General features: G+C 38.8%; 1 protein-coding gene across 6 annotated transcripts in view; it reads right to left on the minus strand.

Annotated features, from left to right (window-relative positions):
- The window catches only part of fer (fer (fps/fes related) tyrosine kinase), an 88,924-nt gene that overhangs the window by 59,771 nt on the left and 5,562 nt on the right, over positions 1-23,591 (minus strand). For 4 of the 6 annotated variants that reach the window (XM_017461953.3, XM_017461950.3, XM_017461951.3 and 1 more), the window contains exons 2-5: positions 14,101-14,372; positions 12,867-13,040; positions 5,300-5,399; positions 1,083-1,266 (exon numbers count right to left, since the gene is read on the minus strand). In XM_017461953.3, coding sequence (XP_017317442.1) covers positions 1,083-1,266; positions 5,300-5,399; positions 12,867-13,040; positions 14,101-14,310 — 668 coding nt within the window. In that variant the 5' untranslated portion in view covers positions 14,311-14,372. Of the gene's footprint in view, positions 1-1,082; positions 1,267-5,299; positions 5,400-7,387; positions 8,805-12,866; positions 13,041-14,100; positions 14,373-23,591 lie in introns of those variants that run through there. The other 2 variants (XM_053676795.1, XM_053676796.1) reach the window with 2 other exon arrangements.

The raw sequence follows: 23,591 nt of genomic DNA on the forward strand, positions 1-23,591 counted from the left end.
TAATAGCAAGACATTCCCTACTATTGCATTGGAAGTCTGCTAAATATCCATCCATCTCCCAGTGGCTAAAGGACATGATTTTTTTTTAAACTTGAGAAAATAAAGCATACAATGAGGGGTTGTACAGACAAGTGTTTTTTTATATATATAAATGGCAACCCTTTATCTCATATTTTATGGTGTTACAGACACTTCCCACTTGAATTTTTGTGCCTGTTGTTGGATTTTACAATATATACATAACCAGATATAGATATTGGTTAGCCATAATGGGGTGGGGTGGGAGGGGGAGAGGGGTTGTTTAGTTGATTGTACTCTTTAATTTTGTTTTTCTTTTCTACACTATGTATGTATGTATGTATGTATGTATGTATGTATGTATGTATGTATGTATGTATGTGTGTGTGTGTATATGTAAGTATAACAAAAAATGAGAATGGTATTGTTGCTGTGTGACGGGAAGTATGTTTTCTTTATCAACAACAAAATATATATATATATATATATATATATATATATATATATATATATATATATATATATATAAAAAAGACTGCAACGAAGGATTGTTCGAATAGTGGATAAAGACCCTCAATCAACCCTAGGCCTCAAAAGTGCGATTCATTTCATTTTGAATTTGTCATGACACCACAGACATGCCCTCCAAAAGAAAACTCAAAAGCTTCACAATTTAACATTGGCAAGGCCTTTAGATTAGACTGAATATGATGTTGATCTGATTAAATCTCTGGGAGGTTTGTTAAAGTACAAGGCCTGGAAATGGCTTGCCAGTAGGTGGCACTATTTTAACTATTTTCATTTTATAACTGAATATTGACATGTAAATGTATTCAGGCCCAGACTTTTATCAAACATGTGAAGTTTAGGGTATACACATTATATTTGATATATATATATATATATATATATATATAAAATACAATCCTTTTTGGACCTCTTTCTTCTTCTCCTTTTAACATTTTAACAACCTTCCTTGAACGCAAATTAAAAAAGTGAATGAAAACAAACTTTAAAAAACCATCTTGTAAGTGTGTGAACTTTGGCTGATGTGCAAGACTCACAAGGCGCTGACCATCTCCTCTTGCATCTTCTGCAGAGAATCTAGCAGCAGAGGGAGTGTGTTTTCATGATAGTGCTCGTGGTGCAGCTGCGCACTACGCACAGCTAGCACATACTGGTTGTGCAGATTGTGTAGCTTCATGGTGGCTTTGTCATAGCGCTCACGGGCCTTCTCTGGCTCCTTACCTGAAAAAAAGCACCATTCAGGTTAAGCCTAGGGGACATTACCAGAATTTAGCCCCGATTTACATCAACAACAAAAACCTCAGACCTTTCAATTTAATATTTGATCAAAATCCTAAATTTTTCCCTGAAGAGACATTTTGTAGGACTTCAAGATGCATATTTTCTGAATAGATGAACTGTTTACTATTGTTAAGAACAGAACAATCCAGTAAAATATACTTAACAGTCATTCTTATCTTACACTAATCACATGTTGGTGGTTCTTCACCATTCAGTAAGTATGCATGTGTAAGTCTTGAATGATGGTTAGTAACTTATTTTTTTTCCCCTCTTTCTGACTTTCTATCATTCTGGTTTTATGCTAGACTTTTTATTGTCTATGTGTGTGCCGAATTTGTAATTTTAAACGTGTTTCTTGCCGTACGTGTTTTTGGACCCAACAAGATTACTCAGAAAATGCTTGTTTAATCAAGGGAGCAGCTCCTGATGTATCAGATTAGAGCGGCAACATAGCCGACAGAAATACAAGCGGAGCTACGAAGACACAGGCGAGGGACAAGAGCGGGCGCGAATGTTAGAGAGAAGCGGGAGAGAAAAACCGAGACTTAAACCTTGCCTTCCATCATTTGTTATGGGGAATGAAAGATCGCTGGCCAACAAGTCAGAGGAGATTGCAGCACTGACGAGTAGCCAGCATGAGTACAGGGAGGCCAGTTTGTTGTCCTTCAAGGAGACATGGCTAACAGGGAACATTCCTGATTCCTTGGTCGAGCTAGCTGGCTTCACACTCGTGCAAGCAGACAGTGGAAAACAGAGCGGTAAGAAGAAGGGAGGAGGTATAGCTGCCTTTGTTAACTCAAAATGGTGCAACGCTAGACACATAACGGTGAAGGAGAGCATGTGTACACCAGATATAGAGCTACTGGCTGTGGGACTGAGACCATACTATTTGCCCAGGGAGTTCTCTCACGCCATTATTGTGACTGTGTACATTCCACCTTCATCAGTAGCGGCAAGCGCCTGTGACATCACAGGGCTCCAGATGCCGACTAAAATGGTCACCAATGCAACCAACTTTTTCATTTTGCGACCATGTTTTTTTTGCCAGTCGCCAATGGCCACCGTTACCCACAACAAAATGTAAAAAGAAATGAAATAGAAATGACCATACGTCTTGTTGTGTTAGGCTACTGAACTCTCATTTCCTCTTGACCCTGCGGCTACCTGCCCTATCACGTGCACTCTTGTATGGTTCCCACTCTTGTCCTGCAGTGGTTGAAGCGTCGGCTGTATCGATGAACAGAAACAGTTTTAACGTCACGTTTATTGGGTTAAAAAGTCGGAAGTGTTAACTTTATTAAAGGTGTTTAATTTAGTTTGATGTGGTTTAGTTCGTTGCAATTTGAATGTATCCGTTATATGTAGGCTAGCTAACTGCGTAGTTAACTAGCCTTAACCAGCTGACAAGAAAACGAAAAACGAAAAATATCAGAATTGTTCTCATTCCCTGCCCGTCCAAACCCTGCCTCCTCTATATCAGATGCCAATGATGTTGAGACCATCTCGACCAGTGAAAGTTCTCAAGTGACATTTTAGTCATCCCAACCCGTTTCAATCGGTGTGCAATATTTTACAGATGATGACAGTCAAGCGCAGCAAGTCGAGTCGTCTTCTCCTATCCCTGCGGCTCCCGTCCGGACAAGACCGTTTAAATCAGCTTGGCTACAAGAGTTCGCCTGGTCACGTTATGACAATGGGAAAATGTACTGCACCTTTTGTGCTAAAGCAGGACAAGATACTGCTGTTAAAACAGAGTTCATTACCGGTCCGAGTCATTTTAAAAAAGAAACCGTGAAGAAGCATGGTGACAGTAAAAAAATATGAGAACGGCAGGGATTGTGTCATTGCTAGGTCTGCCCCTCGTGCCACCCCAACCATGAAAGCAGTGCAACGTGCTAGTGATAAAGTTGCAGAAAAAGAGATGAGGGAATTGAAAATAAAATTCAATGCAGCCTACATGACTCTGAGCCTGAATAAGCAAGAAACAACTAATTGTACATAGCTGAATAAAAAAAGCGGGGGGGGGGGGGGGGGGGAATGACTGGACATTTAAGTATTTACGGTAATATGTTTCAAAATAGGGCAGTGGTGGCTTGGTGGTTAAGGCTCTGGGTTACTGATCGGAAGGTCAGGGGTTCATGCCCCAGCACTGCCAAGCTGCCACTGTTGGGCCCTTGAGCAATGCCCTTAACCCTCTCTGCTCCAGGGGCGCTCTGACCCAAACTTCCTAACAACGAAAGAAAAGAATTTCACTGCAATGTAATGTATATGTGATCAATAAAGACTCATTATTATAATGATATACTGAATATTGAACATATCATCTATGTAAAGAATACATTATGTAAACTATGAGAGGCAGAGTAAACAAAGGCAGACAGTACAGAATGGAAAGAAAAGGCAGTGTGAGGTAGCCGTTCAACAATGATATCATCATATGACATCACTATATTTTGGCTCCTGAAAATTTGATTTGGCGCCTAAATATTTTGGGTTTAGGCTCCTAGATTTTTTTTTTTTGCCTGGAGCCCTGCATCATCCACTCCACCACTGCAAAACTTCGGACGCAACAACCGAGCACACTCATGATTATTAACGGGAACTTCAACCACGTCCCCCTCTCTAAAACCCTTTCAAACTTCACACAGTATGTAAAATGCAAAACAAGGGAGAATAAAATCTTGGACCAGCTGTATGCCAATGTGAAGGGGGCATACAGCTCCACTGCCCTTCCCCCTCTGGGCAGATCGGACCACAACTTGATCTACCTTGTACCTGTGTACAAGCCTGTAGTCAAACAGCAGCCTGTCACCACCAAGTTTGTAAAAGTATGGTCCAGTGAGGCCGAAAAGGCCCTCCAGGACTGCTTTGAGACCACAGACTGGGACCTGTTTCTTGAAGATCATGCAGAGGACATTGAGGGACTCTCCACCAGTGTACAGCGGACCTTCTTTGTGGGTACAATGCTGTCCTCACAGAAGTGTATGTAGTCCACATAAACTTTAAGAAGCGGATGAGTATTGCTCTGTTTCAGTTGGGCTTCACAGATGCTAGTGTACGATGAACCGATTCTAAGGTGAATGATATGTCTGCACTCAGCCCCAGCCATCGTGCCAACATATCGCTTATAAATTCGAGAAGAGTTTTCTAGCTCTCTGCGCACTGCGTACCATAGAGCCGGAGGTTCTTCCTTCTGCCCCGGTTCTCCAAATCATCATTCTTTGATTCGAGGTAAGCAATTCATTTGCTGGCTGAGCCCGGTGCAGCTTCTGTTTTTTCAAGTGTCCTTTCTGTAACGTGTATGCAGCCTTCAGCCTCCTCAAAACGTGTTGCGTTAGATGAAACATCTTGTTATACATCTGACACTTTGCTTTCCAACGCAGCCATTGAGTTTGCAATATCAGTCAGACGGGTATCAGTCTGCTCAAAATAATTTCAATTTGTTTAAAACTTCAGCTAAGCTGATCATGTGGTTAGGTTCCACTGCACTTACAGTGTACTCTGTGAAGTTGTTTTTACACTGCTCTTGCGTGCTCGAGTAAAGATGTCACACTGTTCATTTGCAGAATTTTTTGACATATCAACGCCGATGCTTTACTCAAAGATTGGCCGTATATATATAAGGGATTTTTATATTAAAGTGTGCACGGTTTCTCGGCGCTTCCCCGGCAAGCTGCCATCCAGGTGCCCCCCCAAAACATCTGGGATGTTAAAACAGATATTGTTTGAAAGCTTCAAACTGGTAGACTTAAACTATGATGTCTAAACAAGGTCTTGTTACCTTTGAGAATTACCAAATTACAGAGACTAACACAAAAATAATATTTAAATGTACTATTTCCACACGATGGTGGCACTGGGGAATATTTAGTGGAAAAGGCTTTTTTGAGTCAATGAAATTAGAAATGAAGATACAAAAAAAGCACTAATGCTCAAATGAAATATCTTACAGTGATGAACATAGAGTTCCTACCTTTTGTAATTGCCTCCTTGTACTTCTCTTTGGCACTATGAGCATCTTTAGTTAATTGTCTGTAGGTACCCTTCAGCTTTTCAATGTCCGCTTTTGTAACCTGGAAACAATAAAAGCATGTGCCTAGATCTTAGTATTCCATTATCACCTGCTTCATAGGCTTGAAAGAGTACAGTCATGTGAAAAAATAAGCACACCCCATGAAAATCGTTGGCTTTTTTGAGATATTTGGACAAGCAAACATTTGATCATCTTTGAAACAATGCCTATTAATAAAGTTGATATACTTGAACAAAACCACGAGGACAATTAGCCTTTTCAATAACCTGTACAACAGAAATATCAAGAGATGTGATATTATTCTGTGGGAAATGTAAGTACACCCTTGGCCACAGAAGATATTATTGCCCCTTTAGCAGAAATAACGTCTTGTTAGCATTTTGCATAACTGTCCACCAGTCTGTGACATCAACTTGCTGGAATTTTTGACCACTCTTCCAAGCAATATTCTTTCAGTTGCAAGATGTTCTAGGGTTTTCTTGAATGCACGGCCCATTTTAAATCCAACATTTCAATGGGATTCAAATCCGGGCTTTGACGAGGCCATTCCATAATCCTCCATTTCTTTTTTTTTAATCATTCCTTGGAGGATTTGCTTGTGTGCTTAGGACCATTATCCTGGTGAAAGGTCCACTTTTGGTTCAACTTCAACTTTTGGAAAGATGGCCTCACATTATCTTCAAGCACTCTTTGATATGATGCAAAATTCATAGATGAATCAATGAATGCAAGCTGTCCAGTCCATGAGGCAGCAAAGCAACCCCAAACCATAACATTTCCACCACCGTGCTTCACAGTTGGTATGAGGTGCTTCTCCTGAAACACTGTATTTGGTCTGTGCCAAACACGTCTGCTGTTACTGTGGCCAAACAACTAATCTTTGATTCGTCTGTCCAGACCACATTATAAAAAAAAAGGCCTGGTCTTTTCCTATAAGCTCATTGGCAAACTGTAGTCTTGCAAAGGATTTTTCCTGGCAAGCTTCCCATGCAGGTCAATTTTGTACAATCTTTTTTTCTTTTTGCAATCTCTCCTGTTTTAATACAAACACATTTTATTACAAATTATATTCAGCAACAACATGAATGAAAATATCATATATGCAAGAAAAGTAGAATCATGCAAGATCGTGTATGTATTGGCACTCACACGGTAACTGTATGAAATGTATAAAAAAAAAATTTAAAAAGGAAAAGGGTTTTATTTATTTATTTTTTTTATAAATAAATTTCTTATTGACTGCTACACACCTCACGGCCCGAGCGAGACAGGTCCTATGAGGAGAAGGTCACTAAAAGACTATGCCAGGCCCAGGGCACGCCCATCATCTCCACCCCCACCCCATCTCGGGCAAGCCACCATCTGCACGTTACACTAACCCTATTCTTTTGTGTTTTTCTTTTCCTCTTTTTCCTTTTTCCCTTTGAAGTTTATATGTCAGTACTCAAGTAATGTAATACATTAAAATAAGCAAGTCGTGCAATATGGAATTGGTCCAAGCAAGGCAAAAGATTATATATAAAAAAATAAATAAATAAAATAAAAGGTCACCCACCCCCAGTACCCTAGGGGCCCATCCCACTGCAGCCCATCAGAGATACAAGGCCAGGCCAAAGGATTTGCTTAATGTGCCTTAACTTACATATTTTACAAAAGGAAAAGAAAGGATATATATATATATATGTGTATATATATATATATATATATATATATATATATATATATATATATATATATATATATAAATATATATGTATGTGTGTGTGTGTGTGTATGTGTGTATGTATATGTATATATATATATATATATATATATATATATATATATATATATATATATATATAAAAATAATACTTTTATAATAAAAAATTTAAATTAGGGTGATCGGCTAATAATAATAATAATAATAATAATAATAATAATAATCATAACAATGATAGGCAAGCAAATTCCAAACTAGCGTGAAGTTCTTCGTGTATGGATGTTAGCAAGTCAAGTTTTTTTATTAATACTTGCCAGGAGACTGACCTCTCTTTCGGTTGTTGTAGATCCTCTGTATCGGTGGATGAGTCGTTCTTTTTCTTCGTTCTTTTGATTGAATTTTTTGTGGTGTGTCAGCTTTGGAGTTCATGTTGTGCTGTTGGTAGTAGTAGTGCTCGATAAATGCTTCCAAATCCGCTAGGTCCTAAAGTAGTTGTTACGTAGTTGGGTTATAGATTTACTTGTTGTTTTTTTTTTACCCTCTTTTATTTATTTATTTCTCAATTTTTTTTTTATCATAAAATTTTTATTGGAAATTTGCATTTTACACATTATACCTCCACACCCAACAACCCCAACAAAACAACCACAGCCAAAACCAAAAGAAAGGGGGAAACAAAAGACAATAACAAACATTCAAAGAAAAACACAAAAAAAAGAAAAAAAAAAAGGGAAGATGATTAGTGTTTACCGTCTACCTCTCCTCAATCCACCTCCAGGGTGGAGGTGGATTCACTGAAGTAGGTAATAAATTGTTGCCATTTTCCCAAAAATGAGTCACCCCTGCCTTTTATGTTGTACTTGATTTTTTTCAAGTTTTAAAAAGAACATTAAGTCTTTAAGCCAGATATAGAGGGGGTTTGTGGAGAGGTTCAAGACAACAATATTCTGCACCGAGCAAGTAACGATGCAAAGGCCACAACACTAGCTTGTTTATGGTTCAGAGGCTGACGCTGAGATGAAACACCAAAGATGGCAAGTAAAGGACAGACATCCAATTTGATTTTAAGAACATCAGACATAGTTTCGAAGAAAGAGTTCCAAAAGTTCTGCAGTTTGGGACTGAGTGCAAACATATGACTCGGGTTACAGGGTGAAAGATTGCATTTTTCACATGTCAGGAACATTGGAATATAGTTTAGAAAGTTTACTCCTAGAGAGGTGAGCTCTGTGGACCACTTTAAATTGTATGAAACTAAGTCTAGCACAGGATGTGGTGGTACGTACATTATCTAACACTCTGCCCCAGTAATCATCCTCAAGCTCCAGGCCTAATTCTTCTTCCCAAGCACTAATGGTTTTGATATTGTAAAAATCGTCTTGTGACCAGATCGTTGCATATATCTGTGAGGTAATGCCACCTTTATGAGGATTCAGCTTGAACACCTCTTCCCATGCAGACTTTGGAGGTAAGGAGGGAAAACCAGCGAATAGAGTAGGTGAGATGGAGGCAGACTGAATGATGAGGACAACTCAGAAAGGTTTGCAAACACATTATTAATGAAAAGATCCTCAAAGCATTTCAGACCCTTCTTTTCCCACAAAGAGAATGTGGAATCTGTAAAGGAGGGGGGAAAGAGGTGGTTATTACATATTGGTGCCATGGTTGAGGCCGAGATAGATTTAAAATGATGGCGAAACTGATAGAAAATTTTTTGAGAAGTACATACTATTGGATTATCAGTGTGTTGTGAAAGGGCTATAGGAAGGGAGGAGAACACCACAGCAGGGAGGGAGGTTGAAATACGAGACTTTGCTTCTAAGTGGCACCATGGAAAAGAGGGGGCCTTCACCCAGAGCACCAGTTTCTGAATATTAGCTGCCCAATAATAATACATGAAATTGGGCAATGAGAGGCCACCACTTAAGTCGACTCTTATGAAGTGAAAATTTGGAAACCCTGGGAGTTTTTGCTGCCCGTATGAAAGAGGAGATTAATTGGTCTATGTTCTTGTAGAAAGATTTGGGTAAAAACAAAGGGATGGATTGAAAAAGGTAGAGGAATTTTGGAAGAATGTTCATTTTTACCATGTTTATTCTACCAAGAGGGGATAATGGTAGAGCTACCCATCTTTGAAAGGCTGAATTCATGTATGAAATTAAGGGTGTAAAATTCGCCGCCATTAATGCAGAATAGGAACGGGTGACATTAACTCCGAGATATTTGAATTTTGAATCCTCCAAATGAAAAGGTATTTCAGTCTGTTTTATCTTTTGGCCAGATTGGTTTATGGGTAAGCAGTCACTCTTTTATAGGTTCAGTTTATACCCTGAAAATTTCCCAAAGTCATTTAATACACGTATTATCTCTGGAATAGATGCAATTGGATCTGTAACATAAAGTTGTAAGTTGTCAGCATACAGGGCTAGTTTATGTTCAATTCCTTTGCGACTTATACCCTGAAATACAGGAAGAGTTCTAAGCGTTATCGAGAGAGGCGTAATCGCTATGGCAAAAAGTAAGGGAGACAGAGGACATCCCTGGCGCGTACCCCGTGACAAAGTAAAATAGTCAGGTATATATGGAAGCTTGCGGCTCCACATATAATAAACGGATCCATGATATCAGTCCATCCCCAAAGCCGAACCTCTTTAGCACTATAAAAAGATATTCCCATTCAATCCTATCAAACGCCTTTTCTGCGTCCAAAGAGATGACCTCTTAAGAGAAGTCGCTGTTTTGTTTTGAATACAAAATACTAAGTAGAGTACGAATATTAGAAAAGGAATGCCGTCCTTTTATAAATCCGGTTTGCTCCTCTGAAATAATGCTAGGAAGAATACCCTCTAACCGAGAGGCCAAAAGTTTGGCTAAAATCTTGACATCAGCATTGAAGAGGCTAATAGGCCTGTACGAATTACATAATGTTGGGTGCTTCCCATCTTTGAGCAATAGAGTTATAGATGCTTGTCTCAATGTTTGTGGCAACGTACCTAGTTCTAAGGATTCCTTGAATACAGCCAGAAGTAATGGGGCCAATGCAACATGAAATTTCATATAAAATTCAGAAGGAAACCTGTCCGGGCCAGGTGATTTCTTAGATTGCAATGAATTGATTGAGTAAATGATCTCATCTAAGGTGATGGGGCTGTCAAGTTCAGATGCCAATAAAGGGTCAACTCTGGGAAAATCAATATTTCTAAGAAAGTGGTCCATGTTACCTGAATTGTCAGGAGCCCCAGCTGTGTATAAAGAGGAGTAAAAACTTTTAAAAGTTGAATTAATTTCTACAGGATTAATGCACCACTGGACTGCATAATCTGAGTAATAGAGCGCGAAGCCGCTCGGCTACGCAGTTGGTGAGCCAACAACCGACCGACCTTATCTCCATATTCATAATAATTGCCACACGTATGTAACAACAGCCTCTCCGCCTCACCTGTCGATAACAAATCAAACTCCACCTGCAAATTAAGCCTTTGTTTATGCAGCTCAGGGGTCGGGTTGAGAGCATATTGGTCGTCAATAGCTCAAATATTATCAGATAACTCTTTTTTTTTTTCTTATTCTTGCGTTACTTATTGGCATGAGCAGAATAAGAGATTATCTGTCCCCTTAAGAAGGTCTTTAGAGTTTTCCAAAGTAAAGAGTAGGAGATTGAATCAGTTTGATTGGTAAGAAGAAAATCATCTATCCAAGAAGAAATATACTTGCAAATTGCTTAATCGGAAAAAAGTAGAGAATTAAGCCTCCATGGTGGGCGAAAGGCGCAATATGAAGGTAGAAGAATGTCAAGACTTAGAGGAGCATGGTCTGAAATAACAATTGGTAGATATTCAGAGTTTACAACCCGAGAAATTAGAGAATTATTAATAAAAAGAATGTCAAGACTCTGGTAGATATTCAGAATTGTCAAGACTCAAGTACGTGAGGAAAAAAAAAGAATATTTTCTCACTGTGGGGTTAAAATACCTCCACGGATCACAACCATTCTGAACCATAAACTCAGATAATACCCTTGCCATTGCAGAGAGCATTTGCAACAGTGCTAGATTTGTCCAAAACTGGGTCAATAACACAGTTTAAATCTAACCCAAATATCAAGAGATGTGTGTTCAAAGCAGGAATCTTTGACAACAAATTCTGAGCCAAAGGAGCATTATCAAAATTCGGGGCATATACATTCTCCAAAACTACTGGTGTTTGTGAAATTTTCCCTTCTACAATCATATATGTACCATTTACATCAGAAATAACGTTATCAAAGGAAAAGGGCACAGTCTTACTTATCAGAAGTATAATAGAAACTCCCCTATACCTGGAATCAAAATTGGAGTGGAACATATGCAATGTCAGCGAGCTTGGAGTCTGCGTTTATCCCTGAGACGGAGATGAGTTTCCTGAAGAAATGCAATGTCAGGTTTTTGTAGTTTTAAATGTGTCAAAATCTTGGATCTTTTAATGGGACCATTCAGCCCTTTCACATTCAAACTTAGGAATCTGAACGAGCTTCAGGTATCTTCCATCAATTTAGATTAGTATAGAATGGAGTACAGAGAGGTTGATATCAATGGAGCGGGGGACAAGGAAGAAAAATAAATAAATAAATAAATAAATAAATAAATAAAAATAAAATAAAAAAAGGGCAAAAGCAAAAAAAAAAAAAAAAAAAAAAAAAAAAAAAAAACACACAACACCACAGCATCCCACCCCACCCAACACCACCACATCCCACCCCTCCCCCACCCTACTCTGAACACAACTTCTCTCCATTCCCAAACAATGGAGGCAGAGCCCTACAACACTGGAACATCCGGAACTTGTAAACCATACCTATTTTTGTTGTGTGAAGTCACTCCCGAGCATAAAAGGTGCCACAATTACCATTTATTTCTATTATTATTTCTTATTTAATAGCGGTAAATCCAGTCAGGCGTTACCAGCATGGTACCGCAATGATTGTTGTATTTTCACCTCTGGGTTTGCAGTCTTGCAATGCTCACAGGATCTCACTGTGCAATCTCTTTCTGATTGCAGAAGCATACACTTTGACACCAACAGTTGCAAGACTTAGTAGTAGAGCCTGTGATGAAATTTTGGGGTTCTTGGAGACTTCTTTTTGCATCAGATGGTCTGCTCTTGGGCTGAATTTGCTGGGACGGCTAGACCTGGACATTTGAAATCTGTTCAATTTGTAGATTATTTTATTTACAGTGGAATGTTGTATTTCAAATAATTTGGAGATCTTTTTAAATCCCTTGTCAGACTCATAGGAATCCACAACTTTTTTCTGAAGGCCTTACAGAACTCTTTAGATCTTGGCATGACGACACCACACAATAGCAAAGGAAACGATAGACACGAGATGTGAGAGGTTTAAATAAGACAGGTTCCACCTACACTCCCTAAGCAGGTTCTAATTACTGGCAGCGAATCTTGAACACCTGATTCTAATTTTATGGATTTGAAGGTGTGATAAATGTAGGGGTGTACTTACTTTTTCATGTGACTGATCTGTTTTTTGTTAAATCACTGTAAAATGTAAATTTTATGTCATTTAATAGAGTGTATCACATTTATTAATATGCATTGTTTCAAAGAGGATCAACTGTTTGCTTGAGCAAATATGTTTAAAAAAAAAAAAATAAATAAATAAAAATTTTTATAAATAAATAAATTCCATGGGATGTCCTTACTTTTTCACATGACTGTACATGGAAAAAACTGTTGATGAAATCAAAATATGGAAACATAATGCAGGGAAAAGTTTTTATTCCAAGAATTAGATAGTATATCTGCACTTGCCTTGTTCAGCTCGAACTCAATCTGCTGGTGTATACTCTGGTAGCTTCTCTTCACCTGCTGCTTGTCTTTGATCATCATGGTGAGGCGGTGCAGTGGGCCAGAATTCAGCTCCTCAGCATGAGACTTCATGATTTTACTAAGCTGTTCTGTCTGCTGCACCATCTGAGCCCATGACTTACAACAGCAGAGCATAGCAGCATCAGAATACCAGGGTCAGTTCTAACACCTTACATTATTCATTGCCATAGGAGCAATCATATTTATAGAGGGTATGCACTGACGTCACTTTCCCGCCGGAACATGCCCCCCCTTGGCCGGACTGAGTTGCAAAATGGCTGGTTTTATTAGGGGAAGCTGAGAAAACGCTAGAATAACTAACGATTATCAGCTTAAATTAAAGGCAGTTGAACTTTACAGTGACCCTTACAACTTGCCCAAGAACCTGTGGTCCATGGACATTGGCATGTGGTTAGAAATCGGTTTTCGCGACATTTTTATGTACCTGAAGCCTGAAGGCATATAAAAGATTTAATGCTTGGTCCTACTTCAAGGTGGGATTTGTTGGAGAAATTAAAATGACAAGAACACCAGTAAACATTCTGGTTGTATGTACAAATATTTTTATCTTATTATATAATTTTATCTGGTAAACCGTAAGCTAGCTAGTCCTAGTTTGTTTGTAGCTAACACTGCTTCCACTTACTAACGTTACATATTTGTAAAGGTAAAACACAGTCAGAGAATGAATGAGCCACCATTATTCATCAACGGAAACAGGCAGTGTTTAAAAAGAAAGATGTAGCAAATTATTCATCATTTGCCAACATGAATACCACATGCCAAAAGAACTTACACTGCACGACTTAGTAAAAATGGACTGAATGGTTTTTTGGCACTCTGTAAAAAGATAGCTCCAAATTCTTGTTGAATCTGTTCGCACAGTCGATCTCACAACAGCTTTTTACCATTTTAGATGCGTTTTTTCTGTGTTTTTGTGGAATTCACGCTGTACACTAATGCTGCCGCTCAGTCTTTTTGCCATTCAGTGGGCGTAACCGCGGTGAGTTCCGGCTACCGTGACGTCACATACAGTCTGAGCAAACAAAGACCAATTCTGCCAGACCATCTGCTTCTTCAACACATTGTATTACAACACCGTAATATTTCTGCCAATGACACCCTCTACCAATAGTCCAAATAAAGTCAAGGTATCAAATTAGGCGGCACTATTCACCTTGGAGACCGTGCTGATGTACTGGATCTGCGAGGAGTTATCTTGCTTGTCCACCTGCTGGCTAATGTTGAGGAGGAGTGCTGCATACTCCTTGTCACTCTTAACACGAAGTGTCATGAAGCGCTTCACTGTTTCCAGTAGCTTCAGCTCCCAGTCCTGCAGTTTGATTAGGCCCTCATGGGAATTTCTCAAGTCCTGACCGAACCCCATCTCACCAGGAACAGTTATCTCTCACTCACTAGGAGGCTGCCTTCAATTCTGCATTTCTTGTACTATAAAGTTGAGAGGGAGCAATAAATGAAAGCCAAGCAATAAATTTAAGTAAATTACCATGCTGACAAATTAGTTATACTTACTGTTATTTTTAGACTAGATTTAGCTGATTTTAGTAAACTAAAACTGAATAGTTTCACGCAATTGAAAAAAGATTTCAGTATTTCCCTCCCTCAATAAGATATTTTTACATTTTCCAAAACACAAATTTCCAAAATTTTAATGACTTCTTAAATAAAACACCAAGTGGCTTCACAAATATACACTGCCCTTATGGGCTTTTTCCTTCATTGTATTATGCTTTTGTTGTGCAGTATAAATAGCTGCTTATAATTAAGTAATGGTCAGACTGGATTTTGTCTCAGTATTTATGCCTCCCCCACTAGTCAAGCTCTTGTTTCCTATTGTTGCTTGGCCCCTGCATTCTCTCTAAAAATCATATGACAATATAACTGCCTGTAATTGCCTGATTTTGAATCACCGGTGAAGAAAATACAGTGCAAAACTTCTAGTGTAGAAGGTAGAAATAAGTAGTATTGCTTCATGCAAATTCATAGTATCACATTATCAGTTAGTCTACCAAAAAGTCTGTCTGGATCTGAGTGGGAGTAATTAAATTAAGTCAACTGTATGCAAAATGTTGGAATGTGTTTTTGTCTATATACAAAACAATTACAGTGAGGGAAAGAAGTATTTGATCCCCTGCTGATTTTTTACGTTTGCCCACTGACAAAGAAATGATCAGTCTATAATTTTAATGGTAGGTTTATTTGAACAGTGAGAGACAGAATAACAACAAAAAAATCCAGAAAAACGCATGTCAAAAATTTTATAAATTGATTTGCATTTTCATGAGGGAAATAAGTATTTGACCCCCTCTCAATCAGAAAGATTTCTGGCTCCCAGGTGTCTTTTATACAGGTGACAAGCTGAGATTAGGAGCACACTGATAAAGGGAGTGCTCCTAATATCAGCTCGTTACCTGTATAAAAGACACCTGTCCACAGAAGCAATCAATCAATCAGATTCCAAACTCTCCACCATGGCCAAGACCAAAGAGCTCTCCAAGGATGTCAGGGACAAGATTGTAGACCTACACAAGTCTGGAATGGGCTACAAGACCATTGCCAAGCAGCTTGGTGAAAAGGTGACAACAGTTGGTGCGATTATTCGCAAATGGAAGAAACACAAAAGAACTGTCAATCTCCCTCGGCCTGGGGCTCCATGCAAGATCTCACCTCGTGGAGTTGCAGTGATCATGAGAACAGTGAGGAATCAGCCCAGAACTACACGGGAGGATCTTGTCAATGATCTCAAGGCAGCTGGGACCATAGTCACCAAGAAAACAACTGGTAATACACTACGCCGTGAAGGACTGAAATCCTGCAGCACCCGCAAGGTCTGCTGCTCAAGAAAGCACATATACATGTCCGTCTGAAGTTTGCCAATGAACATCTGCATGGTTCAGAGGACAACTGGGTGAAAGTGTTGTGGTCAGATGAGACCAAAATGGAGCTCTTTGGCATCAACTCAACTCGCCGTGTTTGGAGGAGGAGGAATGCTGCCTATGACCCCAAGAACACCATCCTCACCGGCAAACATGGAGGTGGAAACATTATGCTTTGGGGGTGTTTTTCTGCTGAGGGGACAGGACAACTTCACCGCATCAAAGGGACGATGGACGGGGCCATGTACCGTCAAATCTTGGGTGAGAACCTCCTTCCCTCAGCCAGGGCATTGAAAATGGCTCGTGAATGGGTAATCCAGCATGACAATGACCCAAAACACACGGCCAAGGCAACAAAGGAGTGGCTCAAGAAGAAGCACATTAAGGTCCTGGAGTGGCCTAGCCAGTCTCCAGACCTTAATCCCATAGAAAATCTGTGGAGGGAGCTGAAGGTTCGAGTTGCCAAACGTCAGCCTCGAAACCTTAATGATTTGGGGGAAGATCTGCAAAGAGGAGCGGGACAAAATCCCTCCTGAGATGTGTGCAAACCTGGTGGCCAACTACAAGAAACGTCTGACCTCTGTGATTGCCAACAAGGGTTTTTCCACCAAGTACTAAGTCATGTTTTGCAGAGGGGTCAAATACTTATTTCCCTCATTAAAATGCAAATCAATTTATAACATTTTTGACATGCGTTTTTCTGGATTTTTTTGTTGTTATTCTGTCTCTCACTGTTCAAATAAATCTACCATTAAAATTATAGACTGATCATTTCTTTGTCAGTGGGCAAACGTACAAAATCAGCAGGGGATCAAATACTTTTTTCCCCTCACTGTATTTTGTATTTCTGTTTTGACAGACAGACCATAATAAAAGAGGAGGGTGGATTGTGCTGTGCATCAACATTTAATGTTTCTTCCAGAATGCAGACTAAAATTAAGATACTTGTTTTTTTAATATAAAGAGTATTTTGTGTTCCTATTGGGGCATATATGTTTTATGCGTTTATTTTCATGTCAGTACCGAAATTATACACCTTTTTCTATTGACAAATGTCGGTATGACATTACATGTACATTGGTACACTTGTGCTCAGATATGTTAATCAACAGTAAATATCTTTCATTTCAATGGTAGACAGTTTATTATTAGGTGTAACATCTCATACATCTCAACATCTCATCTCAAGCTCATACATTCAGCTGGTTGTTTATGAATCAAAAATGTTTGCAGACTGCAGTCAAATACCAGTCCATCCAATGCTTAAGCTTTTATGGTTCTGTCCACTGACATTAGGACTGTGACGATGGCAGATTTTTACCACCGCGGTGGTTAATGACCAAACCACCACAGTGAGCGGTGGGGGGATTAGGGGTGAAATTTATAAAGCGATATAAATATAATATAATAATATATATCATTTTATAGGATTAAATTTAATAAAAACCTAAATATAAAATATAAAAAAAATTAAATGAGATTTATTTTTGCACTTCCGTCAGCGAAACAACTCAAATACAGCCTTGTTGTATCGTGTTGTTGCAATGATAAACAGCTTGAGGGCGCTGTGAGATATGGTATTGTGATTGACCAGCAAAGAAGAAGTCAATAATAAAGAGATGGAGTGAAACACATGCAGGTTTCTCTGTCGTTAGGCACAAATCCAAAATGTTCCCAAATCACTGATGTAGCATCTGGTTTCACAACAAGATCCATCGCAGCGGCAACTGTCTAAAAGTGACCATTACGTGTTTCTCCAATCACATTTTAAGCAGTGGCCTGTCTCTATTCAATTGATCTCTCCAAGGATTTAATCAGCTGGCAGCATATATGCAACAGGGTGGGACCCCACTAGCAAAGCAGTGTACAGTTTACTGTAGAGTGTTTACTTAGTTGTAGACACCCTTCCTGGTACAAAGAAAATGATGAGCTGACATGAGGAAGAAACCTTGAAGGTAAAACAGATTCAAAAGGAGCTCATAGCTTGAGTGACACTGCATAGTGGGATTATGTTTATTACAGTACATGCTCACTCACAGCTTTTAGGTATACCTGCCCATACTTGCAATTATTGCACTCCTGCCACACGATTGGTCGATTGACCATAAAATGCATAAACTCATGCACATACAGTAGGCTACGTCTGTGTGTGTGGGAGTGAGCTATACGTGCGTTTTGCAATCTGGGTCAGACAGACAATGAGCAGCAGAAGAGCTGAGCTAGCTAAAAAGACATGATTTGTTTTCACAGAGTTTACATTGCTTTCTGTTGATCACTCTAAAATTGCACAAGGTACAAACCAAAAAAGCTCATGTATAATCTTACTCTGGGACTGCTGGTGATGTTGTCAGTCATGTGTTTTCATGCACACTTTATATTAGTCACCCTCTAGCCAATGTGTCAAATTCAACGCCCGTCAACAAAATATGGCATGCTGACTTGTTTTATTCAGACTGTGTGAACTTCGGGGGGGGAAAATTATGAAATGGTCCATAGCAAGTACTACTTGAATAGAGTTGAAGCAGTAAAATTCTATGCATGGGATCACATTTCACAGTGCTGAAATGCTAATTGTGTTTGCTGCAAGTCACACGCACACTAAAAACATTTCAGATGTTGGCAGTGTGACCAGAAAATAATTTCAATTAAATGAGGATATACTGTATGAGTCAATGACAAATAAAAAGGTATTTTTAAAAATCTTTGGATGTAATGTATATTTTTGAGTGTGTGTGTGTGAGACATGGCAAAATAAAATCATACTCAGCAAAAAAAGAAACATCCCTTTTTCAGACTGTATTTTAAAGACAGTTTTCTAAAATCCAAATAAGATTTATAGATCTTTATTGGAAAGGGTTTAAACATTGTTTTTCATGCCTGTTGAATGAACCATAAACAATTATTGCACATGCACCTGCAGAACATGCTTTAATATACTAACAGTTTAAAGGTGGTAGGCAATTAAGGTCACAGTTACAATAACTTAAGACACTAAAGAGACCTTTCTACCTACTCTGAAAAACACCAGAAGAAAGATGCCTACGGTGCCTGCTCACCTGTGTGAACATGCCATAGGCCTGCTGCAGTGAGGCATGAGAACTGCAGATGTGGCTAGAGCAATAAACTACAATGTCTGTAATGTAAGACACCTAAGACAGTGGTACAGGGAAACAGGAAGGACAGCTGATTGTCCTTGCAGTGGAAAATTATATGTGACCATGTCATCACCCACCACCACCACCACCACCCCCCCACCAGACGTGATCGAGATCTTGCAAATGCCTTGGTGGAAGAGTCAACATCTCACAGCAAGAACTGGCGCAGTCCATGAGGATGAGATGCACTGTAGTACTTAAAGTAGCTGGTGGAGACACCACATACTAACTGTTACTTTTTATATTGATACTTTAGTCCCTTTGTTCAGGGACTCATTATTCCATTTCTGTTCATCAAATGTCTGTGAAACTTGTTCAGTTTATGTCTCAGTTGTTTAATGTTTTTATGTTAAAACAAATATTTACACATGTTAAGAAATTTGCTGGAAATAAAAGCAGTTGAATATGGGAGGATGTTTCTTTTTTTGCTGAGTATATATATATTCCTAATATTAATTCTAAGTGAAATCTTAGATAAATATCCTTGTCTAAAGTGCCGAACATTATTATTTTGTGGTAGTGTATTTTATTTACATAAAAATGATTGCATTCTAGTGGCCAGGTATTTAGCATCTTATTTTACATTTAAAAACAGGAAAATAATTATACAAGTATAAAAAAAAGAATGCATTCAATATAATATCTATTCACAATCTAGTATTCAACCATTTGTCTATTTTAACCTATTATTTAATGGTTTAAACAATATTTTACGTGGTTGCACTACCTGATTTTCAGTTGTGCCACCTGACATTAGTAATGACAGGAAATATGCTGAATTATTGGGCGGTTTTTCTCAAATACAAAAAAAAAAAAAATCAAATACAAAAAGTGTTTTAGTTAACAGTCTCTATTGAAGTAAAAGTATTAAACTGATCAAAAACAGGATTAATCACATGAGGTTGTGAACATAACTGTATGTACCTGGAATAGACTATAGTGCAATAGACTGGTTAGATACACTATAAATGATTGTGATTGAAAAAGAACAAAGTCATGTTTTATGCTGATACACTTAAGAAGAAACATCAGCTTAATTCCACAGAATTTTTTTTCCAAATATTAAAACATTAAATGCATAGTAACTGGAGAGAGAGAGGGGGAGATAGAGGGAGAGAGAGAGGGAGAGGGGGGAGGGTATTTTAGTCATCAAACATTGTCTGACAATGAGTGGAGGCGCACTTCTAAACGCGGGCACGCGCACACACAGACGCGCACACACCTTATACTCTGAATGAAAGCATTCGTTTAAATTCACTGAAATGGTGGCAGACCAAAACGATTTATTAAAAGCATGAACATGTGAATAATTATTAGTTACATTAGGCTACATTTAGCTGACAGGACACAGGCTAAATGGCGATGGAACGTTACAATCGGTACTAACACTACTGCAGAAAAACAAGTACCGTCACATTTTAAGAATGTTGGTACCGACATGGTACCAAGTATCGGTTCTCGTGACATCCCTAATTAGGAGACTGTAAAAATGTTCTGGGGTCTGGATATCGGCACCTCTTTGGAAAGCAGTTAGCAGTGCGCTTGACTCCACCACCAATTCCACCAGGGGTGCCTTTTCCATGGGACTTTACAGAGAAGTTACAGGTGACCGGCTGGAAGACTGAGAGGAAGGGGATGGTGCTGAGCACATAGAAATTATTTTTATTACAGTACTGAGTGAGTGGACCGTCACTAATCACATTTTTTGTGAGAGATGAATTACAATTCTCCATAAAATCGCTCAACACTGGCTCCAAGTGGGCCCACACAGCTCTCTCATCATAAAATGTTATCCAGACATGAATTATAGTTTATCAAGATGCATTATCTCTCTTTTTGTTTTGCAATATATTGCTTCTCTTGGTGTTTACAGTCAAATTAGCATACGTTCCTAGCTGATAACATGATGTTAAACTTGTAAAAAAAATTGCTAAAAAAAAAAAAATAATAATAAAAATAAGCATATAGCTCCATAGCTGTCAAAGTTCAATGACTGGTTAGATGACATGAAGCTATGGCTCGAGGTCAGCAACATTGATGTAATTAACTACTTCGGTTTCTCTGAAGGCATTGAGGGCAAAAAACTCCAAAATCACAAAAGCATAGAAGCATATAATTACCTGCACAGCAATAAAATAGGCCAGATTTTATACAGGAAACACAACGACTTAAGTTTTTTTAAAAGCAAAGTAAGAGCCCAGTCAGAGTTAGCAACTTGCTTTGCCACTTGGTAGCAGGTGGGCGTTCATATCCTAGATACAGCTCTGGATCGGAGGGTTGTAGTTCAGAGGGCTGTAGTTCGGAGGGCTTTTGGTCCACAAATTGATAAGAGCACACATAAGCTTTCTTTTGGGGGGGGGGGGGGGGGGGGGGGTCCAGAAATTTTCCAGAAATTTCTAAAGTTTATTGCTGCTGTTGTAGCAGCCAATGACAGCACAGCTTGACCCTGAGCTAATTTTTATTCTTACTAATATTCACAAAATTTTTGTTTAAGTAATTCAGTCGCTCCCTTTAAAAAGTTTTAGTAAGGGTTCCTGTAGAGACCAGAACAGGATAACAGTACAATGAAAGTTACAATGCATCATGGTGGCGTTCACTGGTTTCTCAGAAAAAAAGGTGGATATTTTCATAATGTGAAAACCCGCTGGCCAAAATCTATAAATTATTGCAGAGAATATTGCATCTCTGCCTTTTCCCGTTTAGCATAATTATAATAGTATGCGCTAGGGATGTCACGATACCAAAAATCTAGTAGTCGGTACGGATACCACCAAAAGTAAACGATACTCGATACCAAAGTCGATACCACGGTGTGTTATAAAAATAAAATTTTAAATATTTAATTAAAAACTCTCTTGGAGGACATCCTCCTCTGGCTGATACTGGCAAAAAGAGAGAGAGAGATTTTAGTTATCAAAAACTGTCTGACAGTGACTACGTTTACATGGACAGCAGTAATCTAATTATTGACCTTACTCTGATTAAGATAGAACATAATTAGATTAACAGCCTGCGTCATTACGTCACCGCGCCACGCCGTCCGATGTCCCTCCAGAATTTCACGTATCAACATACAGTTCGTCTTCGTTATGGTACAGTATAGAGTTTTGGGTGTTTTTATTTATTTTTTTAATGAACGCTTTAAGTACAGTTAATTATTTGTCATGCTATACGTGCTAATTGACAACTGCTTGAAGCCGTATAGAGAACTGCTTGAAGCGGTGGGTGTGTCCCAAATCGCGTAGTTACCGTCTATATAGTAGCCGAGATACATGTATTTTTCCCCACTACAGGCCTATATAAGGAAAGTATGCGATTTGGGACATAGCCGAACTCTCGTTCACCATAAAACGTAAAACTGCCGTGTGTGATCATGTCCTGTCGCAAAATGTGGTGAAAACTCTCACACGACATTAATAATGTGATTAAGGTGTTTACATGTCACTACTACACATCCATAATGCAACTAAAACAGGAGTACTCCACCTGTCTTAATTAGATTATTGCTTACTTCGATTATGACCTTAATTAGATTAAGGTAAGTAAAAATAGCTGTTTACATGGTAGTTTCTTAATTAGAGTATGGTCTTAATCGGATTAAGAGTGGATTATTGTTGTCCATGTAATCGCAGCTAATGAGTACGCACACACACACACACACACACACACACACACACACACACACACACACACACATACCTTATACTCTGAATGCAAGCATTAGTTTAAATTCACTGATATGATGGCAGGCCAAAACGATTTATTAAAAGCATCAACATTTGAATAATTATTAGTGACATTAGGCTACATTTTGCTGACAGGACACAGGCTGAATAGTGATGCATGGTGGCCCATTAGGAGGCAGTTTATAACACTGCAATGCATTAGCGTCGTTAACAAATAACTGGCTATCGCAAACATTACATGGAGCACAATGTTAGCTGGATTCACAGCTACAATGCCAGCTGCCTCAAACAAACATAATATAGGACCGTCTTTCAGGATAAGGATTAGAAGTTTTACAGTTTGTTTGACGTTACTATGACTTGAAACTCACTCACCTTGAATTCTTTGAAGAGATCGGGGTGCCTGTCTTTCAAGTGCTTCAAAATGTTTCGTAAGGGTCACAATTTATGTTTTACCCATGTTTTGGTCACAATTTATACCTTGCAGTAAATAAAGCAGTTACCATCAACGGGGTATCTGCCGCACTGTCAAGGATTCGCAAATAAGTATTTGTATTCACTAGATCACCAAAGCTCTCACGCCAACTCACCAAAAAACAGACAGACCTCTCACTCCCAGAACATAAACTCATACATGACGAACCCAGCCGCTGGAATTCATTGTATGATATGGTCGAAAGGTTTTTGGAGCAGCAGCAAACTGTATGTGCCGTGCTGGCAGAGGACCGAAAAAAAAATGGCACCTGATGCCTAAGCATACAGACATTACAATTTTAGAGACTTTAAGAAAGTCCTTGGACCACTGAGTCCTTTTACAGATGCGCTCTGTGGTGAGAAACACACAACCCTCTCATCTGTCTTACCACTGAGATGGAAAGATACTGTCTTGTCTTGATGATGAAGACAGTGATTCTATACCTGCTAGGGAAA

The sequence above is a fragment of the Ictalurus punctatus genome, chromosome 28 (genome assembly GCF_001660625.3).
Source record: "Ictalurus punctatus breed USDA103 chromosome 28, Coco_2.0, whole genome shotgun sequence".
In the NCBI taxonomy this organism is placed as follows: domain Eukaryota; kingdom Metazoa; phylum Chordata; class Actinopteri; order Siluriformes; family Ictaluridae; genus Ictalurus; species Ictalurus punctatus.